The 21,797-nt window shown below is 41.2% G+C and overlaps 1 protein-coding gene across 1 annotated transcript in view; it reads right to left on the minus strand.

Annotated features, from left to right (window-relative positions):
• Window positions 1–21,797, minus strand: part of PDLIM4 (PDZ and LIM domain 4) — a 99,261-nt gene that overhangs the window by 62,716 nt on the left and 14,748 nt on the right. Inside the window, exons 2-3 of the mRNA XM_084838845.1 lie at window positions 18,402–18,553; window positions 3,535–3,619 (exon numbers count right to left, since the gene is read on the minus strand). Coding sequence (XP_084694971.1) covers window positions 3,535–3,619; window positions 18,402–18,553 — 237 coding nt within the window. The remainder of the gene's footprint in view (window positions 1–3,534; window positions 3,620–18,401; window positions 18,554–21,797) is intronic.

Here is a 21,797-nt window from a genome sequence, read left to right on the forward strand (position 1 = left end):
TAAAAGTTTAATTTCTCACACAGTGATTTAAGAATGACAGATAGCTAATAAGAAATGTTTGTTGAACTTTGGTAGATCAATGGCTGTTACATAAAATATGCAAAGAACATACACCAAGGCAGGTGAATAGAAAACTACAATTCTGTCCTGACTGTTATAAATTTCCTCTAATGATTTTGGCCTGTATTTCACATCATCCCTCACCACTGGCTATACTGGCTAGAGCTGATGGAAATTGCAGACCAAAACTTTTGGAGGGCCACAGTTGCCCAGCCCTACTCTAAAGCATCCAGACTGTTTGATGTTGGAGGCTAAAATGGCTGTTGGCCATGCTGGCTGGGGATGACAGGGACTGTAGTCCAACACATGTGGAAGGCACCGGGCTGAGGAAGACTGGTGTAGATGGAATTGGGTGTGTGTGTATGGCTCAGTGGTTTGCATGCAGGAGGACCCAGGTTCGATCCCCAGCATCTCGAGGTACAGCTGGAAAAACTCCTGACTGAAACCCTGGATTGCTGCTGCCCAACAGTGTCAACACTACGGGGCTAGATGGACCAAGGGTCGATTCACTATCAGGCCGCTTCCTATGTTCCTATGAATATTGTTCTGACCTGGTTAGGGTTTTATTGTGCTCTTGTGTAACACTGCAATTCAGAAATGCACCTGACGAAGCAGACATGCCACCTGGCCCTGCACCTGAGAAGTTCATGTCTCCCCTACTCACCCAGAAGCCTACTGACCAGTTAGCAAACTATTCTCCCTTTCCAGTGATCCTGTTCTTGAAGCAGCAGATGATGCATCTGGTGCTGCTGCCAGACCATACATTCCTTGCTTCCAGCCAGAGCTCTGCCCCGTAAGATTTCTCCAGATGGCTGCTGGGAATGAGACTAGAGCAACTATCAGGAATTCTCAATGCTCACTTGAGCCCGTAGTTTTGTTTGACCAATATCAAGTTTATCAAGTCCAGATTAACCACCACCACTAATTCTCTGTAGTAGGGATGCTTGAGGAATTTGATCTATATGGATTTCTATACAAAATGACCTGATCTGCACCTCTTGGACTAGTATGCAAGATTTTTTTTAATTGTAAAAAATTAATGCAGAAAATAAATAGAACTATGGGTATAAATATGAAAAAGTGACACAGTCCAGAAGTAGACAGATTCACCCACCCTTCCCTACAGTCAGTTTTTGCTATTTCGCAGAGTTTTGTTACTCAGATCCCACAACTCCAGAGACTTTCAGTACATGCCAGCTCCTATTACTAACCATCCCCCTTTGCAGATTGTTCACACCCTCAAGGTCTATGGCAGGTTACAGCCACCGTAGGCTCTCCATGTGAAGACATATTAGAAAACATGCTAAGAGGAAAATGTGTAGTGAAGGAGCTAGATGACAAATATTACCTCAAGGCAGATCGTCCATGCCCACCCCCACAAAAACTCTAAGGTGTGTGTGTGGGGGATAAGTCCTATTTCACCACAGAGAGAATTTCCACAAACTTCAAGCTGTGCACTAGACTGGTTAATTCAAAACCAAACCCTGGTTCCCAACTCTCACTCAGGTCAGCAAATCCCAAAGCACCCCCAAAACAGGAGTCAAGAATATTAATCCCTCTTCCCTCTATCAAAAATGGACTGGCCTGTGCCCTCATTGCCCCCCAAAGGGGAATCCCCCTTTGGTGTCACCCCCCTTTGGAGTTGCCCCCTTGGTGGTATCCCAGTGCCTAAGATATACACCCCTGCCCCAGGAATGTGGCTGTCAAGGGCTCCTTGGAGGCCTCTCTCAGTCTAATCCAGTAGCCAAGTCCAGACACAGACAAATGGATTCTTTTCAAAGCTTTATTCCTCTTTTACAACTTAACAACTCTACTGTTAGCAACTAGATATGAGCAACAGAGTACCTATGCCCTACGTTGGAACAGTTGGTCCCCATTTGAAAGGGAATTACTGGCAGACCCCTGAACTTAAGGACTAGGGAGAGTCCCTCCCCTTTTCCCTTGGATCCTCTGGGCGCAGCCATTGTTTGCGCGCCAACCGGGCACTACGCCTCCTTTCTGCGCCCTCCATTTGGCGCCGCTCTCTGCGTCAGCGTCGCATGTCCATCAAGTCTGCTTCCCCCGCTCTGTCACTCCCAGGACTGCTATCTAAGCTAGGAATGCTGGTGGGAGGAATCTCCGTCAGCTGTTGGCCCTGGGAAAGAGGAGCGCGCTCCTCTCCCAGGAGCGACTCCTGTTCCTCAGAATCAGAACTACTTTGGGATTCTATGGGCTCAGTGTCCACCCTGGCAGTGGCAAAAAGCCATATGGAACTGTCAACTGGGGGAAGGTCTCTGCTTCTGGCTGATGACACTGCCGGCAACTTTCCCCCTCCCTCAACACAGTAAGTTACTAGGAGCAGGGAGAAGGATGTAAAGAGTTTTCATCTCCTCCTTTCTGACTTGGCTGCTACATTTATGCTGTGTTGCCTTTTCTGTTCTTGCCACACCCCAGCCCCAGGAATTTGGTACAAAGCCAGATGAAACTGACTTTGAATGACAAGAGCACCATGCCACCGAAAATGTCTAAAGTGGATTATTCTGTGGATTGCTGCCACCGTGGGGAAAGTTTCTGTGCCACTGCTGCTATAGTTGTGATGCTCTATATGAAGCCATTTCAGATGCTGACTGGCATGAAATGTGTAGACCAGCCTTTGGAAGTATCAGTATAGCACACTATCCAAAGCAGAGATTTAGATGTTGTGGATCAGAGAAGAGGCCAAGAAGAGTTCATAGTCCACAGTTTTGCTTTGTTTCCTCAGAATTCTAAAAGCCGTCCTATGGATCTAATAGAGAGCTCAAATTCCATGCAAATGGTATGAAGAATTTTTTTTTAACTAGCCCAATGGGCCAATGTAGTACACTGAATATAGAGCTGGGTTCAGATGAAGGCAGCATAGTTCAAATCCTCACTTGTCTATGAAGCTCTCTAGATAATCTTGGACAGGTCATTAGCTACATTTACCCTTCCTCAAAATGCTTTAGTGAAGATAAATAAAATGCAAATTATGAACCATCTTGTACATTGAAAAATGCTACAGACAAGCTGTTTTTCAAATGTTCTTTTCATGCACCCAATATTTATTGTTCAGCTAATTGGGGAGTATCCAATCCTTCCTGTGTGCTGTTGGGGCACACTGCTAGCGCAGTGGGAAGCCAGTGGTTCCAGGAGCAGCCAGAAACAAGCAGAAATGTTTCTTTCTGAAATGGGGCAGGTCAGTGGAACTAGCAGAAGGAAGCTCTGCTGACCTGTACCAGTCTGGAAACAAGCATGTCTGCTTGTTGCTGGGGTCGCTTTTTGAATTGCTAGTTTTCTGTTGCATGAGTGGTGGATCCCGCTTGCACAACAGAAAATCGAGCAGCATTGCACAGATCGATCAGCAGTGCTGTGGCAGTATTGGGTGCTGCCCAGCAATGTTTTATATTGTGAAGGAGATGGCCTCCTTCCTTATCTTATAAAACAGAAAAAATGGTAGATAATAGAAGGGTCACATACCTGTGCTTCTGGTTCTACATTGACTCGGTAAGCTTGTGCTTTTCCATCTTCTAAAATATTCGGGGACCAAGCCTTGCTTTCTGCCCTGCAATGAGAAATCCAAAGTTGCATGTTTATGATACAGCAGTATAGCTTTTTGCTACCAATCTTCAGCACAGCTGAATCTGAACTGAGACAGGATTTTATATCAGCAAGTAAATCACATGAGGCAGAATCCAACAGGGTGCTTATACCCCTGCTGATTCCTTTCCACCCCACTGGTTCCCTTCCACAAGTGGTGGGTCCTGCCAATTCCATTGCAAGAGAAAGTTAGCACTTCCTACGGCAAGCCTCGAAACTAGCAGGAACGCGCATTTCTGGAAGGAGGCAGGTCGGTGGAGCTCCTTTATGCAAGCTCTGACTTTCTAGAAACAAGTGTTCATGTTCATTTCAGTTTGCCCCGGAAGCACTAAATCACCATTTCACAAACAGCGGGGGCTGCTTCTGCAACACAGTTGGCAAGGCGGAAGAGAACCTGCAGGGATGGAAGTGCCCCGTTGGATTCTTCAACACAAATATACAGGGCTACTGTTATTTTGAACCAAGGTAACTTCTGTGGGTAGTAATATGCTTTCTCTGAAGCTAGTAATTGTTCAACTTGCTTTGTCTCAAGAATTAAGACTTCATGGTGTGGTTCACATTCTGTATTTCTCATTTTGGGCATGGAAGTGAATTTAGGAAGATCTGAGAGCATTCTGTGCATAGCATGGAACTTTCTATTGAATCTTAGGAAACCTGTGCATGTCATTTTGAAAAATGTTGGGAATTTTCTTGTTCCTGGTAGGTACAGCAAACCATTACAGCCTAGAATCTATTATTTGGATTTCACTCCTGATCTGCCAAACATTAGAGCTGAATTTAATTAAATTGTTGGCATTTATAAAATAGTAAGAATATACAACATGCAAGCATTTTAGCCTATGAAATTGACCTAGGAGTTTTTCTGTTGAAAATTAATGTTGTTTTTGTTTAGCTTTAGAACTTCAAAATACATAAACCTCTCAGAGACTAAAGTAAAAGCTATTGAAACCAATGGGAAAGGTTGTACTGCTTTAACACATCTTGAATGAAGCCTAACATTGTTACATTTTTAATTTTGTACTTTACTGAAAAGAAATAGATTGAGTGCTTCATCACTGTTCATATTTAAAGTCTGAATATTAAAATCTCAGACTGCTGTTTTCATAGTGACTTGCTTTGGGAAGGAAAAAAAAATCCTACCAAGTATAAGTTGGGGGTGTTTATATATCCTTCATGCAAAGCTGTGATCCAGTTAGAACTTAAAACTATGGTTTAGAGTTACATTTATGAGCTTCAGGTTCATGCACTCCTCCTTTCCCAGTCTTCCTTCTTTTGCTTTTCATTTTTAATTAACTGTGGTTTATAATTATATCATTTTAACTTTTGTGAACTGCTCAGAGAGCTTTAGCTATTGGGCCATGTAGAAATGTTGAAAATAAATAAATGTATAAAATGAATAAATGAAGGAATAAATAAATAAGGACACAATCCTACGGCCGCTAGTCAGCAGCTAGACGGCCACAGGATAGGTCAGTTCCTGGCAACTGACCTCGGAGCCCTCTACCCTCTCCCGTGCTGCCTTGTAGGCAGTGTGGAGGGCCCCACACTCTGCACTTGGAAGAGGAGTGCGGAGCGGCAAAAATGGGGTGTTCCTGGGGGCATGCTGTGGCGGGGAGGGTGGAAGTGCCATTCCAACGCTTTCTATGCATCGGCCGGTGTCCGCCCCCTGCCCCTGCTCCACCTTCCTGCAGCTAGACAGCCAAAATCAGCTGTCTGGCCACAAATACAGGGCAGCTGAAACGTGGAGGGGATGATCCCCTCCGTGCTGCTCCTGCCCTGCATTGGATAGGCGGTCACCTTCGAGTTTGAAGGCATCCGCCTATCCCGATAGGATTGCGCCCTAAATGTCCAAACAAACTGTGGCTAATCTTAACTATAATTCAGAGAAACAAGCCAGGATCATCATAAACCATGGTTTGAAGTTGGCTTGTTTCCCTAAACCATAGTTAAGATAAAACCACAGTTTATCATTATGTCTGAACCTGGACAAACTATAGTTACTTTGTCTGGATTCAGACATAATGACAAACTGTGGTTAGTTAAAAATGGAAGCAAAATCTTCCAATGTCCTCCTTGCAGCTGCACTGGAGAAGGAGAGAGGGGAGTTTGGAGCACACAAACTTGAGGTTAGTGCACATAAGACTAACCAGGGTAGACAACCATTTTGGGTCACGGGCATATTAGGCGACTTGCGAACCTGTCCTGGGCAGCACCACTAAATAGTTGCCATGGGAGGCATGGCAAAGGACAAGTAACCTACACAAAAGACTGAGAAGTTGGGTCTGAGCCCTAACACACTAAACAGCTCCTTTGAACTCACAATTTTCAACACCAACAGAAATCTATTTTACTCCAATCACAAGAAAATGTGTTTATATTTTTTTTAAGTGGGAGGGATAAGTGTACTGGTTCACATTGGGCTAAACATAGTTTTATGCTACATCTTAATGAAGCCAATCAGTTTTACACTTGCTCCTACCAAAGACAAGAATTGAACCTCTTCCTCTGATAGGTACTGCAATCAAATGAAGTGTGATCTTTCTTCTTCTTCTTCTTCTTCTTCTTCTTCTTCTTGAACATGCTTAAATAAATTGCCAGTAAGCAGAACAGGAAATCATTCTGCTCTGAAAGACACAGTGATGCAAACTAATATATCCTTGCCACAGCTGCATGAAGAATGCTGTCCCTGTTAGTTGTCCACAATTCTCTGTCCTTGGAGCAAGTCCATTGTGATCAACAAGAACATCAAATAAATGTATTTCAAATTGTGGTTTAAAGCCAGGAGAGTGGAAGCGTTACTGAAATTTAGCTGACACACTTTCTCCCTACCAATATTACTTGGAAACACTGGAAAACAAATGGATTCAGTGGGGTAAGGAAAGGCCCAATGGAGAAGAGTACAATGCTTCTGAGATTTTCCTTTTCTTTTTGGCCATACAGTTGCCTGAAATAAGCAGTAAGTGAGCCAAATTCTGATCTCAATTTGATTGTAAAACTCTTGGTAAAATTATTCCTGATTTACAACAGTGTAAAAGAAAACAAGGAGGCACTCTCTGGAGAACAACGATAAAAATTGTTCCAGCCAGACACATCTGAATCACCAGAGAAATGCATTACTTCAACTTAATTCTATTCCAACGTGAGGCCAAACTATGCTAGGTCTGTCAGCAACTGCACATCAGTGAGGCTGGGCACTGAGATCCTTTCTGCCCATTTCAGCAGCCCAGGGAAATAATGGCCACATCTGTAGTTTACATTCATGTACATGGCCTCCAATCTTGATGTAGCTGGCCTACACAGACTGGGGGTGGTGGTGACAATCTGGCCTCTGGAAGGTATATGATTCCCCACCTTATAGAGTTCTGACTGGTTCTGACTGAAACCCAGAGGGGATTTACTGCCCCACTGACATTGGAGCCACCAGCCTCCACTGAATAGCTCCCTATACTTCTCTTGAACTATCAAATACATACTTAACAAACAAGCAAGCAAGCAAACTAGGCTCACTGAGGAGCCACAGGAGGAAAACTCTGTGATTTACTTTTTCAGTGCATCCTCTCTGGAAATGTGAGATTGTCCTGTACAGCAACACTTTCCATAGTCAGCATACAGCAAACATGTATAGGACATCACTGCCAAAGGAGCCTTGTCATACCCAGATGTGCTGCAAACAAACTACATAAATAAATGGATTCTGCCTGTGGATTTAAAGTTCCAGTGAAATGGAGCTGGGTCCTGGGTCCTACCCACCCACCACTCTCCCGTGCCCCTTCTGCAAGGAAGTAGGTTAACAAGGGCACATCGCACAATGCCACATTTTCTCCAGCCATCTTAGTGAAAGAACATGGCCCCTCACACACTGCAGTCCTTCTAGATACACTGCACATTATTCTCGTGTAGCCAATGTGCCCTTTAGAGTTCCTCAGCCTATAGAAATCTGGAGGGCCAATTTCCAAACCCATATCGTTTCCATTCTGTATTTTAAATCATGCACTCTTCACTGGGTTGGAATAGCTTTTTTTACTGAGAAAAACAGCTTCGGTTGTCTATAAAACTGAAAGACAAGAAGAACTATAACAAAAAGAATTATTTAAGTCTCCAGAATGCATCGTTAACAGCTAAACAACAAATATCTCTATACTACATTTCTGTGAACCATAATTCATAGAGAACCACATTAAAAGCCTTTCCTTAAACATCTGCTATAAACGTTCCATTTTAGTCCCCTTTGGACACATCAGGGTAATAAATGAAACCCATATCATTCTACATTGACTCAAAGACACAGAAGCCAATACGTTGATTTATAACATAAATTGCTCTGTTGTTCAGTCGTTAAGTTGTGTCTGACTCTTCATGACCCCATGAACCATAGCACGCCAGGCCTTCCTGTCCTCCGCTCTCTCCCGGAGTGTGCTGAAGTTCATATTCATTGCATCGCTGATGCTATCTAGCCATCTCATCCACTGCTGTCCCTTTCTCCTTTTGCCTTCAATCTTTCCCAGCATCAGGGTCTTTTCCAGTGACTTTTCACTTCACATTAGGTGGCCAAAATATTTGAGCTTCAGCTTCAGTATCTGTCCTTCCAATGAGCAGTCAGGGTTGATTTCCTTTAGGATGGACTGATTTGACCTCCTTGCAGTCCAGGGGACACGTAAGAGTCTTCTCCAGCACCACAGTTCGAAATTGCTCTGCTAAACCTTTACTTATCCCAATCATTTACTATCTCTCACATAAAATGGACAATGTGTACTACTCTTACTGAACCCAAGTGAAGTGGCCAAGTTTGCGGATGACACCAAATTATTTTGGGTGGTTACAACAAAAAGGGATTGTGAAGAGCTCCAAAAGGGTTTCTCCAACCCGGAAGAATGGGCATCTAAATCGCAAATGCAGTTCAATGTAAACAACTGTAAAGTGAGGCACGTTGGGGCAAAAAATCCCAACTCCAAGTATAGCCTGATGGTTTCTGAGCTAGCAGTGAGCAACCAGGAAAGAGATACTGGGGTTGTGATGAAGATGTCAACCCAGTGTGTGGCTGCTGTAAAAAAGTCAACTCCATGTTAGGCATAATTAGAAAAGCAATTGAGAATAAAATTGACAATATCATACTGCCCTTATACAAACCTATGGTGTGGCCACAGTTGGAATAGTCCAGTTCTGATCAACACACCTAAAAAGTGCAGAAAGGAGCAACTAAAATGATCAAGGGGCTGGAACATCTCCCCTATGAGGGAAGGTTACAACAGCTAGGATTGTTTAGCTTGGAAAAAAGGAGGGTAAGGGGAGACATGATAGAGGTCTTCAAAATTATGCATGGTGTGAAGAGTGCGGATAGGGAGACATTTTTCTCCCTCTCTCAAAATACTAGAGCCCAAGGTAATCCTATGAAGCTGATCGGTGGAAGATTCAGGACAGATAAAAGAAAGAACTTCTTCACACAGCGCATAGTCCAACTATGGAATTTGCTACCACAGGATGTAGTGATGGCCACCAATTTGGATGGCTTTAAAAAGGGGTTGAACAAATTCCTGGAGGAAAAGGCTATCAATGCCTACTAGTCTTGATGGCTATGTGCTACCTCCAGAATGAGAGACAGTGAGCCTATGTACACCAGTTGTTGGGGAACATGGGTGGGCGGGTCCTGATGCGCTCATGCCTGTTTGTAGGTTCCCGGTTGACAGCTGGTTGGCCACTGAGAACTGACCTCCACCCCCTCCCGCGCTGCCTTGTAGGCAGCACGGAACGACCCCATGCTCTGTGCTTGGAAGAGGAGTGCAGAGAGGAGAAAATGGGGTGTTCCTGGGGGCATGCTGGGGCAGGGAGAGTGCAAGTGCCGTTCCAGTGCTTTCTATGTGTAAACAGAATGCTGGACTAGATGGACCCTTGGTCTGATCCAGCATGGCTCTTCTTATGTTCTTATGATCTTAACCACCTTGATTTCCTGCCTTTGGTTCTGAAGGCCAAGAGCCCTAACATCTGCAATCTGTCATGGAAATGTCTAGGCAATTCCTCATAAGTTACATCAGTGACCAGAAATAAGTCACTTCCATACGCTTGCCACATTTGGAGTTGGTCAGGATTTTCTGCTGCTTCCTATCTCAACAAATGGGCTACTGTCTTAGTCTTACCCACTCAACACAGTAGTGGTATTCATGAAGAGTCTCACATATCAACGGCTCAATCCTTATCCCCTGAAGTCAGTGGGTGTTCTGCCCTTGGCCATGTCACAAATTCAGGTGTACATCTAAGATGCTTTAAGTGAATAGGGTTCAACAAGCTTTCCTGTTTGGTTACAAAAACTTTGTTCGACCTCTTCAGGAAAAGGGTTATCAGTGGTTTTCCACTTTTCCAGTGACGTATCCTCCTTTCCTTGAACAGCTACATTGGCTACACGAACAAATCCTTTTCCTATGAATGTAAATAATGTAAAAGGTCCTTATATGAAAGCAGCGTATGGCACAAATATACAACTCTGCATCAATCATTGGTTGTAAATGTTCTTATTCAAAGTTCTGCTTTCTAGCAACAGTCTTCAATATTGTATAAATTAAAATGTCATGAATGAGACTATATTTTAGATATGTCAAAATTTGAAATTCCACATATAAGAACTTTAGTTACAGCAGCTGAAGTTTAGTCACTTAGGGCAGGCGCGCAGAAATTTGGCCCTCTGGGTATCACAAACTGACCCTCTGGAGTTCCCCCAAAGGCCCCACCCACCCCCTTTTCCCTGTTGCTGTCCCCTTTCCCTTAACCATTGGTTGTTCAGTGGCTTAATTTCAAATAGTTATATTCCACATTTCAGCTTTTTACATGGGAGGCAGCACACCATCTGTGGGTCCCTCTGGGACAGAGATATTACTGCACGGCATTGTATGTGGGGCTGCCTTTAAAAACTGCAGTTGGTTCAAAATAAGTAGCTACATGCCTGACCAGGCAGAGAACCACTTCTTACCTGTCTCAAAACAGCTGCCCCAGCTCCCAGTCCATTTACAAGTACATTTTGCTGTCTGAGGCAGAGCAGCAAATGCCACCCTGCAAGTCAAGATGCATAGCACCCAAGGCTGGTAAAGTTGCTTTGGCACCTGAGGCAGAAAACCCCATACATTTCTCTCCTCTTCCCTGGCAGTCAGAATACAACAATAATGAAGTAAATAACTATTAGGAGCCCTTTCATGACATCCAAAATCAGCTGCCTGAAGCAGCAGCCTTACTCTGTGTAATGGTAGGGCTCGCCCTGTCACAATTCAACAACAACAACAAAGTGTTTATTGCTTAAAGCAATAGGCCATTGCAAACAGTACAAAAATAAGAATATCTAAAAATAAGATATAAAACATGAGTAATTCAAAGTGCTAGTTTTAACCTGGAGCCCTAAACAGCTTGGGACCCAGGTACCTCATGGGTTACTTTCTCCCATATGAACCTGCCCATGTATTGCAATCATCCTCAGAGATCCTTCTCTGGTTCCCATCACCACCATGTATGAAGTGAGCGGTGACCAGAGATAGGGCCCTTTCAGTTGTGGTGACCTGGTTCTCTTCCCAGGGAGGCCTTCCCAGGAAGGTCTATCTTTTTGTTGCTAGTTTTTTAAAAAAAATTGTTTTAGATTTAAGAAAATAAGAACAGTAGAAAAGCTATGCTGAATCAGTCCAAGGGTCCATCTAGTTTAATATTCTGTTCACACAGTGGCCAACCAGCTGCCTATAGGAAGCCCAGAAATAGGACATGAGTGCAATGGCATCTTCCCACTCATATACCAGTTGTATACCAGCAACAACTGGTATACAGATGCATATTGCCTCCGATACTGGGGGTAATATCTAGCCATCATGACTAGTAGCCATTGATAGCGTTATCCTCCAGGAATTTATTAGTCTTAAGTCTGTTTTATGCTGGCATTCTCTCTGATGTGCTATTAATTAATGTTGTTAATTTTATTAGTTTTTATTATTTACAGATTTATTTATTCTTTGTTAGCCTCTCTGGGATCCTTGTTGGATTGAAGATTGAAGCCATATCAATAAATAAAATAGTATGTTATTCTATGGCCATCTAACAAAATAACTAAAAGCACACTTCTGAAATTACAACAATGATGCTGGTGTCTAACCTAGCCACTTTTAAAGCTCAAATCTTTCTCTTAATGGCAACATGGAAATATTCTGTCACTGTAATTTTTCCAATTGAACTTTCCAGTGGGAGTGAAAGGGCATTGGCTGAGCACAATCTGAAAGGGAAAAAAACCCTTCTTATATAATAGGAATAATTCATTGAACAAAGGATAGTAGATGGGGGAAAAAACAATTGCCAGAAGATGAAAGATGTTCATTGAGACGTGTCCTTTCTCTTGACATGACCATTAATCACATGGCCATAGCTGAGTATCCATGGAACCTTATTTGGCAAAGGGAGAGCAGCACCAAATTCCATGAGGATTCACTCAGCAGATATAAAGAGAAACAAAATAATAAACAACTCAGCTATTTCAATCAGCCTTCAGAAGTCCCCACTACCACCACATTCCCCTGCCCTTTTAAACCTTCAGTAAATGGGAAATTGTAAAAGTGTTTTTTTTAAGAAGTCAGATTTGTGATATACTTCTAATTTCCCTGCTTTCTGTCTGGTGGAAAATAAATGGAGAAAACAAAGTAGAACATGTCAAGGACACAAACAGGAAAGCAGCCTCATCATTCATTGATAGGAACGCACGTATGTGAAAACACAGTTGTCTCGAAACGACAGGAATGGCTTATCGCAACTGTGAAGAATGACCAACCTCTCTGTCTCTCTGTGTGTGTTTTTTAAAGTTTAGCTTGAATTCAAACCTAAAGGCTAGGTATGCAGTCAGTAAAAATATTAGGACCAACTAAGCTATCCCAATACTTGCCAGCTGAGAATTTGACCTACAGTACTGGCCTTTAAACACACACACACACACACACACACTTCATCCTTCTAAACTGAAGACCATAAAAGCACCATAAAGAGGATATTCCTGTACTTGCAACTCTTAATAACTCAAATCTAATTGAAAGTCTCTAAAGGTCTGCCATCTAAAAAAAATAAGAAAACGTTCAAAACTAAGAGTCAATAAGGATCGTTCTGTGAAGTATTATGGACCTGTATGTTACTTAATTAAAGGGTTCCATTAAATTCTTTAGGGCAATAATATTAAAACATAAGTAGCAATCTTACTAAAATGATCCTTTGGATCAATGAATGTAAATGACAGCTAACAGTGAATGCTCCTAAGACAGTAGCATTCTGTCCATAGGCTGTGGAATGTGTGTTCATCCAATACTCAAGGTAGGAAACAGTACTAAACCTTGAAAATCAAAGTACTTATACGTTTTATTTACTTCAGAGATGCTCAAGCTGGACAGTGTTTCTGAAGACTGGGCCTTCAGTAATTTTTGACATCACAACTATATCATCATCACCACCACCACCAACATCACCATCTGCCCAATAATGAAAGTTTTCTGGGTGCATAAATCATCAATTCTGTACCAGTGTGCTAAAACATTTTTATTCCTTGTAAGTATCTAGCAAATGAAAGTTACCTCAATGTAAATGCTAAATCAATGTTATATAATAGAGAAAATTGTGAACTCTGAGATTTTCTGAAAGCAACAGAATTAAAGAAAATGCATCCTGAGCCTCTGATATCCAAACACCACAATACAGCACACAAGTTTATATATAAATACATAAATGGAGTGGGGATAAAATGTCTTGAGTTTATAGGAATTGAATATGAGAGGTCTAGATTAATTATCAGAAGGGTAGTTTCCTGATTAAATTGGCTTCACTCTTCTTTTGAGAAATGCTGCTCTGAAAGAATGACTCGTTTTCAGTGACAAAATAGGCCTGGATCTGCTTTGAGCAGTGACTAACTTTTATTGGCCAGACAGAATGACTTGGAACTCAGCAGAATGCTTAGGGCTGAGTTGAGAAATATTAAAAAAAAAGTCACCCAGATGTTTAATTTGGTCCAGGCTAAAAACAGAACTAATAAACGTGTTACTGTAGTTACTTTGCCTACTGCACAAAATAAGCTACTTGATTTTTCCCATTAGAAAAGACATTTCCCCCCCCCTTTTTTTTCTTTTTTTTTTAAAATGCAGTTGTAAAAATTTTGGAGGCAGATCTATTTCAGAATTGAATTCTTCAGTGATGTTTAACTTATAAAGAACTTATATTTAACTTCATAAGTGCACCAGTGGCCTGACATATGGAGAAGTGAATGGGCCAAAAAGCCCTGTATCTTCTAGTAATGTTAATATGTTCTGGACAGTAATAAAATCCTGAAGAGTAACAGCGCAGTACAAGTGAGGAGTTGTGGAGAAGTTATATGTTGATATAATCTCCAGCAGTTTGGAGCGCTGCAGAATAAAAATTTTTAGATCAAAACTAGAACTGTGCTAAATTTTCACCCTCATAAATTTTTAAAGTGAAACCTGATCTTCCACTTTTCATGCTGTTCACAGCCACTGTTTCCCTGATCTTTTGCCACTTTGGCACCATTTTTAAAACTTTAACAGGACTTCTTTTTCCTTCAGTATGTTCTCCCAGATAATTACAGATCATGTAGTGATGTTGAAGACATCGTTTGTTTGTTTGTTTGTTTGATTGATTGATTGATTGATTGATTTATATACTGCTCTACATCCAAAATAATTCCTGAGTGGTACACAATAGCAAAAAAGAAAACAGAATCAAACAGACATCAAGGGACATTGGAGCCAATCAAATCTGGATACACAGTGACATCAACTCAGAGCAAATGAGGCTACATTAACTTTATTGTGAAGGTCTGATCCAGCTCAAGTTAAGCATGCCATTCAGAACAATATAGTGTGGATGTTATCTTTCCATGGCGTGGATAAACAACATGCACAATCAGAAGCAGACTCTGAAGTCCAAATGCACAGGTGGGCCATTGCTCCCTGTTTTGCCACACTGTGTTGCAAAGCAACAGGGCAAAGCAGGGTTGTGCTGGTTAAGGCAATAAGTGCAAATACTTTCATGTCTTTTCAAGTCTTTCCTGAAAAGCCTGCCAAAAAATAGAGGCACTATCTGTGGCGTGCAAAAACGTTTGCAAAACTCCACAGACCTGCCATGGCAGAGGCACTCAAAGAAGACCCTAATGATCTCAGGGTCCTGGTAGGTACATGCAGGAAGAGGTAATTCTTTAAATGCTGAGGTCCCAAGCCTTAAAGGGCCTTAAAGGTCAACACTTTGAACTGGGCCTGAAAACAGACAGGGAGACAGTGAAGATGACAGAATACTAGTATAATATGTTTACAACACCCAGTCCCAGTTAAGAATCTTGGAGCCACATTCTGTACCAACTGAAGTATCTGAATCATTTTCAAAACTGAAGTAGTCGGATCATTTTCACATACAACACATAGCAGTAATCCAAAGAGGAGGTTTGAAGCAAGGCTACCATCCAGGTAGAATCATCACTGGCATACCCCACCCCCCAGGCTGTAGAAGGCAATCCAAGCTACAGATGCTACTTTTTGACTTGTGACTCTTGTGACAAAAACAGATCAATGAGCACACCCAAACTATGAACCTGCCCCTTTAGGGGGAATGGAATCCCCTCCAGAAAGATTGAACACCACTCACCTGTTCAAACAAACCACCCACTAACTGTACCTCTGCCTTGTTTAGACTGAGTCTGTTTATTGGCCTTTGCCCAGTCCATTACCATGACAAGGCACTGATTTAGCACTTTCACTGCCTCACCTGATGAAGAAAAAAAAAAAGATTAGAGATGGGTGTCATTCATATATTGATGACACCATACTTAAATCTCTGGATGAACTCACTCAGTGGTTTCATGTATATGTTAAACAGCATGGGGGATAAGAACCATGCAGGAACCTGAAGCATAAATGCCACAAATCCCCCAGCACTACTTTCTGGAAATGGCCATCCAGGTAGGTATGAGCAGAATCACTGCAAAGCTGTTCTGTCAATACCCTACTTGGCCAGCCTCTCCAGAAGGATACCATGGTGGATGGTATCAAAAGCCCCTGAGTGGTGCAGGAGAATTATCAGAGTCAAACTTCCCCCCGTGTCTCTTCCAGGAAGGGTCATCCCACAGAGTGACCAAGGCACCAAAATCAGGCCTAAACTCCAATTGAAACTGATCTAGAAAATCTATTTGGAGGCGGTGTGTAGTGGGGTAGGGGAATGAATAGGTTCATCTGTACCACCCATCACCAGTCCTAGGTTTCAGTGTACTCACAATGTTAGCTGGTAGCAGCTGACTCTTAATTTAGCTTCCAGGCTAAATGTTTTGGATTTCAACTCCCATCAGCCCTAGCCAGCATGGCCAATGGTCGGGAATTCTGGGAGGTATAGTCCAAAATGTTTGGAAGGCTGTTTTCCCTGCCCTTCTAGCAGCCGAGCAATGGAAATGCTAACCAAGAATAGTTGCAAATGCTTTATCAACAAGATTCATTTCACATATGTTCTCTGTTACAAAATTATGATAAACTCTGTTTAGGTTATTGAAAAGATTTATGTTTGATAAAGACAGTTTATTCCAAAGACATCTATAACAATTTAACAACTTTGGTTAGAATGCTAAATGTAAAATCTGATCATATGAAATCTTCTGTTACAGTCTCCATATGGTATCTTCGGCTCCCATAAAAGTTGATGATGGGAAACTTCCACTTGACATAAATGGATATGGTGGGATCCTTTGGGAATTTAGATAGACTATTATTCCATGTATGGAGGTGTAAAAGCTCCCATTTGGCTTTGATGTATTTTTGTGGAAGTTTTACATGCAATGAAGCTTCGCACAGGGATATTTCCTATGATCCATTAAGTTTATGCAAAATGCGATGATGCTAGAATTTCACTCCCATGTCAAAAATCTTTTTAAAATGCAGTCTGGCAAATGTTAAGTCACAAGTCTATTTCTGAGGAAGAGGCAGGAGCCTAAGGTTTTCTTTGGAGTCAGTGCTGGCCAGTATCAGAGACAGAAATTAGATTCAGTAAAACAATAGTGTGATCCATTAGAATGGTTTAATGTGCCTAACCTTGACATTCATTGTATTTCATTTATGGGAACTTATGCTATAAAAGACCTAGTATAATAGAAAATGGTTATGGGTTTTTTATTTACTAAAAACAATAACTTAGGTTTCAAACAGTTTTCATGGACATAAAGTCTAAACACTTTTTAAGATGAAGTATAAACAGCAAGTGGTAGTTCTTTGTATATGAAAATGCAATTTTAGCTCAGAATGGAAAATCTTATAAACGTATTTGAAGCTATTAAATATATTAGCCTTATAAAGATAACTCATTTTGGCAGGACTATAAAAAATAATTTGTGGTTCATTAGAACATTTTTGGACATAGACTTAGTTCCACTGGGGGCAGGGGGAGAAATGAAAGAAAAATAAATTTACATGATATGAATACTTGGTTCTACTTTGAATCTTCTTAGAAAAGCTGAAGAAAAGGCATATCAAGAGCCTGAGTTTTCAACAACAGACACTGGTGGCAACCCTCATCTCCCCCCAAAATATACTGTCATTTTGCCACATTAACAGTACTCATTTGACTTTAAAATCTGCTTTTGCCAAAAAACCAACCAACCAAAAAGACTTTACTATATGGCAATGTCCATTCCTATATAAATGATTGGTAATATGTTATCATGGCATCCCACAAGTCTCTCTGTGATGCTACTTTGAAACTATTTTTTTCTAAACAGTATGCCAAATCACTGGGACACATTACAATATGACATTGCCTTTCTTTACTCTGCTAGCCATTGACATACATTTGAATAACACTGTGAAACATCAACATATTTACACTAGCAGTAAAAGCTGCTCTGTTGAGCCTTCTGTGGCCAGAATTATGAAGGAGTGTAATTAAGGCCTGTTCACATGAAAATGCTTGATGTAGTCCATGAGGTGACTTTTAACTCAAGATGAGCAAAACCTTATCTTCTCAATTAGGGATGGGACTAGTTTTTCTGAGCTTTTTTTAGGGACTTCAGCCTTTTTCTAACAGTTCTGTAAGATCTCAGAAAGACTGGTTCCTCAGAACTCTCCACTGTCTCCAGTGTCCTCCAACTCCTCTGCTACTGTTTCCCCTCTTTCCCACTTCCCCAAATTTACCTTGTAATGAGGAGGAGGAGGAGGAGGAGGAGGAGGAGGAGGAGGGGAAGTGGTGGTAGGGAAGGTTGGGCTCAGCAGAGAACTACCTTTCACTTCCCAATATTCTCAACATCAAGATTTGGAGAGGCGGGGGAGGGGGATTTCAAGCATACTCTGAAGCCTACATTGCCTCTGAGAATGCTGTGATCTGTCACTTTTAAATTCTCCTGGCTAAATGAATGGAGTCAGGAGGAATTACTGTCTGGTAAAAATCACATATTATTACATATTGATAATAACATGGTAATTTATGAATTTACCATGGGGGATGTTTTCAAAGGATAACAACCACCACCAATACCTTTTATTCTAATGTTACATTTATGTACAGAAAGAGACTAAGTGCTAAGTGAACAATAAAAGAGTAGGCCTGTGCACAAATCTGTGGAAGTGTGTATAGGAGCAGGCAATGAGCACCTAGCTGTGCCCTGTCAATCCCAGCATACAGTCTGTCCAGCCATATGTTCAATACACACAGCTTGGTGAATGTATGCACAGACCTAGTGTATCAGCATGAAAAAGGCAAGTGCAGATGGTTACCTGTTCACAGACAGTATCAGTTGATCCAGACAGGCTTTGATCTTGTTTTGTGCTTCCAGATGTGTCATGTTTTCTGTGCTCTCACCATTAATTGACAGAATGACATCACCTGGGCAAAGGTTGGCAAGGGCAGCTTTACTTCCAGGATTAATCTGCGTGACAGAAAGAAAAGGAAAGTTACTGACTATGATGTTTTGATACTCATATTTGTTACTTACAGGACTTGCGGTTGCGGGAGGAGAGAAGCATGTTAGAGACCAAAGGCTTGTTTACAGTCATGCAGCCAGGGCTGGGCCTTGGGGCCCTACAGCCTCCCCCTGCTTTGACTACCCAGAGAGCAGCTGGTGATGAGGGCATACAGCAGCAAAACCAAACTCAACCTATTGTCATTATGGTGCTATGATTTAAGTGAGTTTAAAATACAAAACTGCATGTGTGCAGAGTTTTGTCTCATTTTGGAAATTAGGCTTCGCAAACAACTTTGTTGTTGGTATTGCTCTAATATATCAGGAATGTAGAAGCACTTGTAAAGCATGGAAGGGTGATTCAGGGGTAGGGGTGGAAAGAGAAATATTAGTTGTATACTTCATAACTGAAGCAATGTACATGACCATCTAAAATCCCATCCGCCCCGGACCAATAACTCCAGGGTCCAAAGTTACCTAGCTGCACCACTGCTTGTCTATTATTCTTTTCTGGGTCTGGGGAAGTGAAGAAATAAAGTAAATATTGGAAATGACAGGAGGGCCAATACACTGCAAGAAACACATTATTTTTAGAGTTTTTCTGAATTAATAGCTTTGAACTGAGACAACCAACATATATTTTTTTCACTAAGAAAATTACTGGCTCATTTAGAATGGTCAAAGTTTCTCCCAAACTTCCAGCTCATAAAGGTTGTAAGGTTCATGTACTTAAACATCTCTCTCTCTCCCTCTCCCCTGCTCTCTGTCCGCAGAGTACAATCTATAATATAGCCAGTATCATACCTGTCCTTGACTTAAACAGCTCAGATTAGGTCCCCATTTATAATTGTTTAGGCTAGAAGGGGGGAGTGAGCTTTAAACCCAGGCTGTGATCCTACATACAATGATTTTGAAGTCAGATTCACTGGAGTTAATGACATATTTCCATGTTAATATAGTTAAGAGCAGAAATGCTTACACAATCTGTTTCTGCTGAGGTTCCTGCTTCCTTTTCTGTCTTTGCAGTAAATGCATCAAAAGTAAATAAAAATGAGAAATCTCCCTATCCAAAGGTGCATTTTAAAAAAAAATCACAGTAGTGAAATAGTGCAATTGGGTTAAAAATAATTATGTTTTTAATTTTAAAACTGGGAATGGTATTTCAAAAAAATTATTTTGTGTATTTCTCTCTCCCAATTTTGGGCACATGCTGAAAAACGGTTCCAACACCTCAAAATCTGGATGTCCTGCACAAATTCAAGCATAATGGAATCAAATTTGTGTTGGAATCTCAGAACAATTACATAATGGAACTGAGAGAATCTGCTCATCCTTAATTTATGAGCAGGATGTAAGACAGACTTCAACATTTTCCAAAGAAATCTTGATTTTGGGGTCCAGTCAGTTAGTGGAACTGACACATCTATTTGCAGAGTTGGTTTTTGAAATATAGAAGTAACATATACAATAACCCTGTGGAATTCAACTCAAAAGCTTCCAGAAAATGCGAAAACAGAACTCACAGAAATCTTATCTATAAGAGAGAAAGCAGGTGGGTGGAGATGTTACACTAAGGCTAGATCTACGCTATTGCTTTATAGCGGTACTGAAGTGCACTGATAACTGTTGGGGCACATTACACATTCGATATCTTCCTTTTGTAGCGTTATTTCCTGCTTTTTATTCCATATTATCCAAAATACCGCAACAAATGTCATCGTGTGTCGTATGAGGTATAAATGCACAAGAGGGATATAGCATTACCATGATGGGATCGTAATGATATGACACAAGGTGTAGATCTGGCCTAAATCTTTTCTAGAGCAGCTCATCAGATTCCCTCCCCCTCTACATTTTCCCTCTCTTCATCTCAACTGTATAGGTCAGGGGTGGGCAACTTGTGGCTCTACAGATGTTTTTGCCTACAGCCTTAGCCAGCATAGCCAATGGTGAGGAAAGATGGGAGTTGTAGGCCAAAACATCTGAAGAGCCACAAGGTGCCCATTCCTGGTATAGGAAAACCTCCAAAAGGTTTAAGAAGGGAACTTCCCTCTTTCTTTCTTCGGGTGTGGAGACCAGAGCACCATGATTCATATAATTTATTCCAATTCCTCAGTGGTTAGAGTCTGTGGTATGTGGCAGGCAAGCTTTGGCCAGTACAGGATTTGTACCCACACTCACACACAGTTCCATGGCCTAGTGAATAAATACCATAGAATAGTGGTAACACAATGTTTCACATTGGGAGAAGGGTTAGAGATATGATAAAGTGCCCTCAACCCATCTGTCCAGTATGGAAATCAAACTTGAGTATGTAGATGTTCAGCTCCTGATGACAACTCTGGGAATATAACTTGCACATTGCTAACTTAATAGTGGTATTCTGGAGAACTGTGACAATGGAAACTCAATCAAAAACCAAATGAATCCAAGCCCTTTAGCTCAAAGTTCACTGTGATGAGGCTGTAAATGCCTTTGGCCTCTGGAAAGCCCCAGCTTTAATTTCCAAGTTTCACAGTTTTGTAACATGCTTGGAATCAGTTCCTTGAGATCAAGGTACAACTGAGAAATTATTCCTAGAATTAAAAGAAGCAGTCAACACTGCAGCAACTATTCAAATAGCTTCCTGCAGAGGTGTTATCTTCCATAACAGCTTTCCCTGACTGCTGTTCAAATTACCTGTCACTTTCCAGTCATGCATGAAATATAATGCTGTTTATTAAATCTCCATAGCTTTTCCCCTGCTGTTTTTGTATTAATGCCAAAATCTTGCAAAGCTTGTAACTCCCTTTGAGGGAGGCTAATGACACATCCTGGTAACATCTGTAGTTTCACTTAAATAAAGAAGATGCTACATTCCAAAATGAAACAATGTTTTCCTTGTAATCACAGGCTGTTACACTTGTATCAGAACAAATAATTTTCTCCAACAAGATCAATCTATAATTATGTAATATAAGCAGATCAATAGCCAATAAATGTGTGCATAATTTAACCTGATATTTTCCTTCTAGTTTCCTTAACACTCATTCATAGCATCTGTTATTGCTTCCACATACATTCCATGAAAAGTTAAAACCAGTATGGCATTATCTAATTAGAACATTTTCTGATGATTTGGTTAATCATATTTGCTACATTAGGATATAATTTTTATTGCAATGACTATAATTTCTCAAGGGATGAGTAGCCTCTTTAAATAAGCTTTACT

Source organism: Heloderma suspectum, chromosome 2 (assembly GCF_057233095.1).
Source record: "Heloderma suspectum isolate Gila_16-S chromosome 2, 16-S_ref, whole genome shotgun sequence".
Classification (NCBI taxonomy): domain Eukaryota; kingdom Metazoa; phylum Chordata; class Lepidosauria; order Squamata; family Helodermatidae; genus Heloderma; species Heloderma suspectum.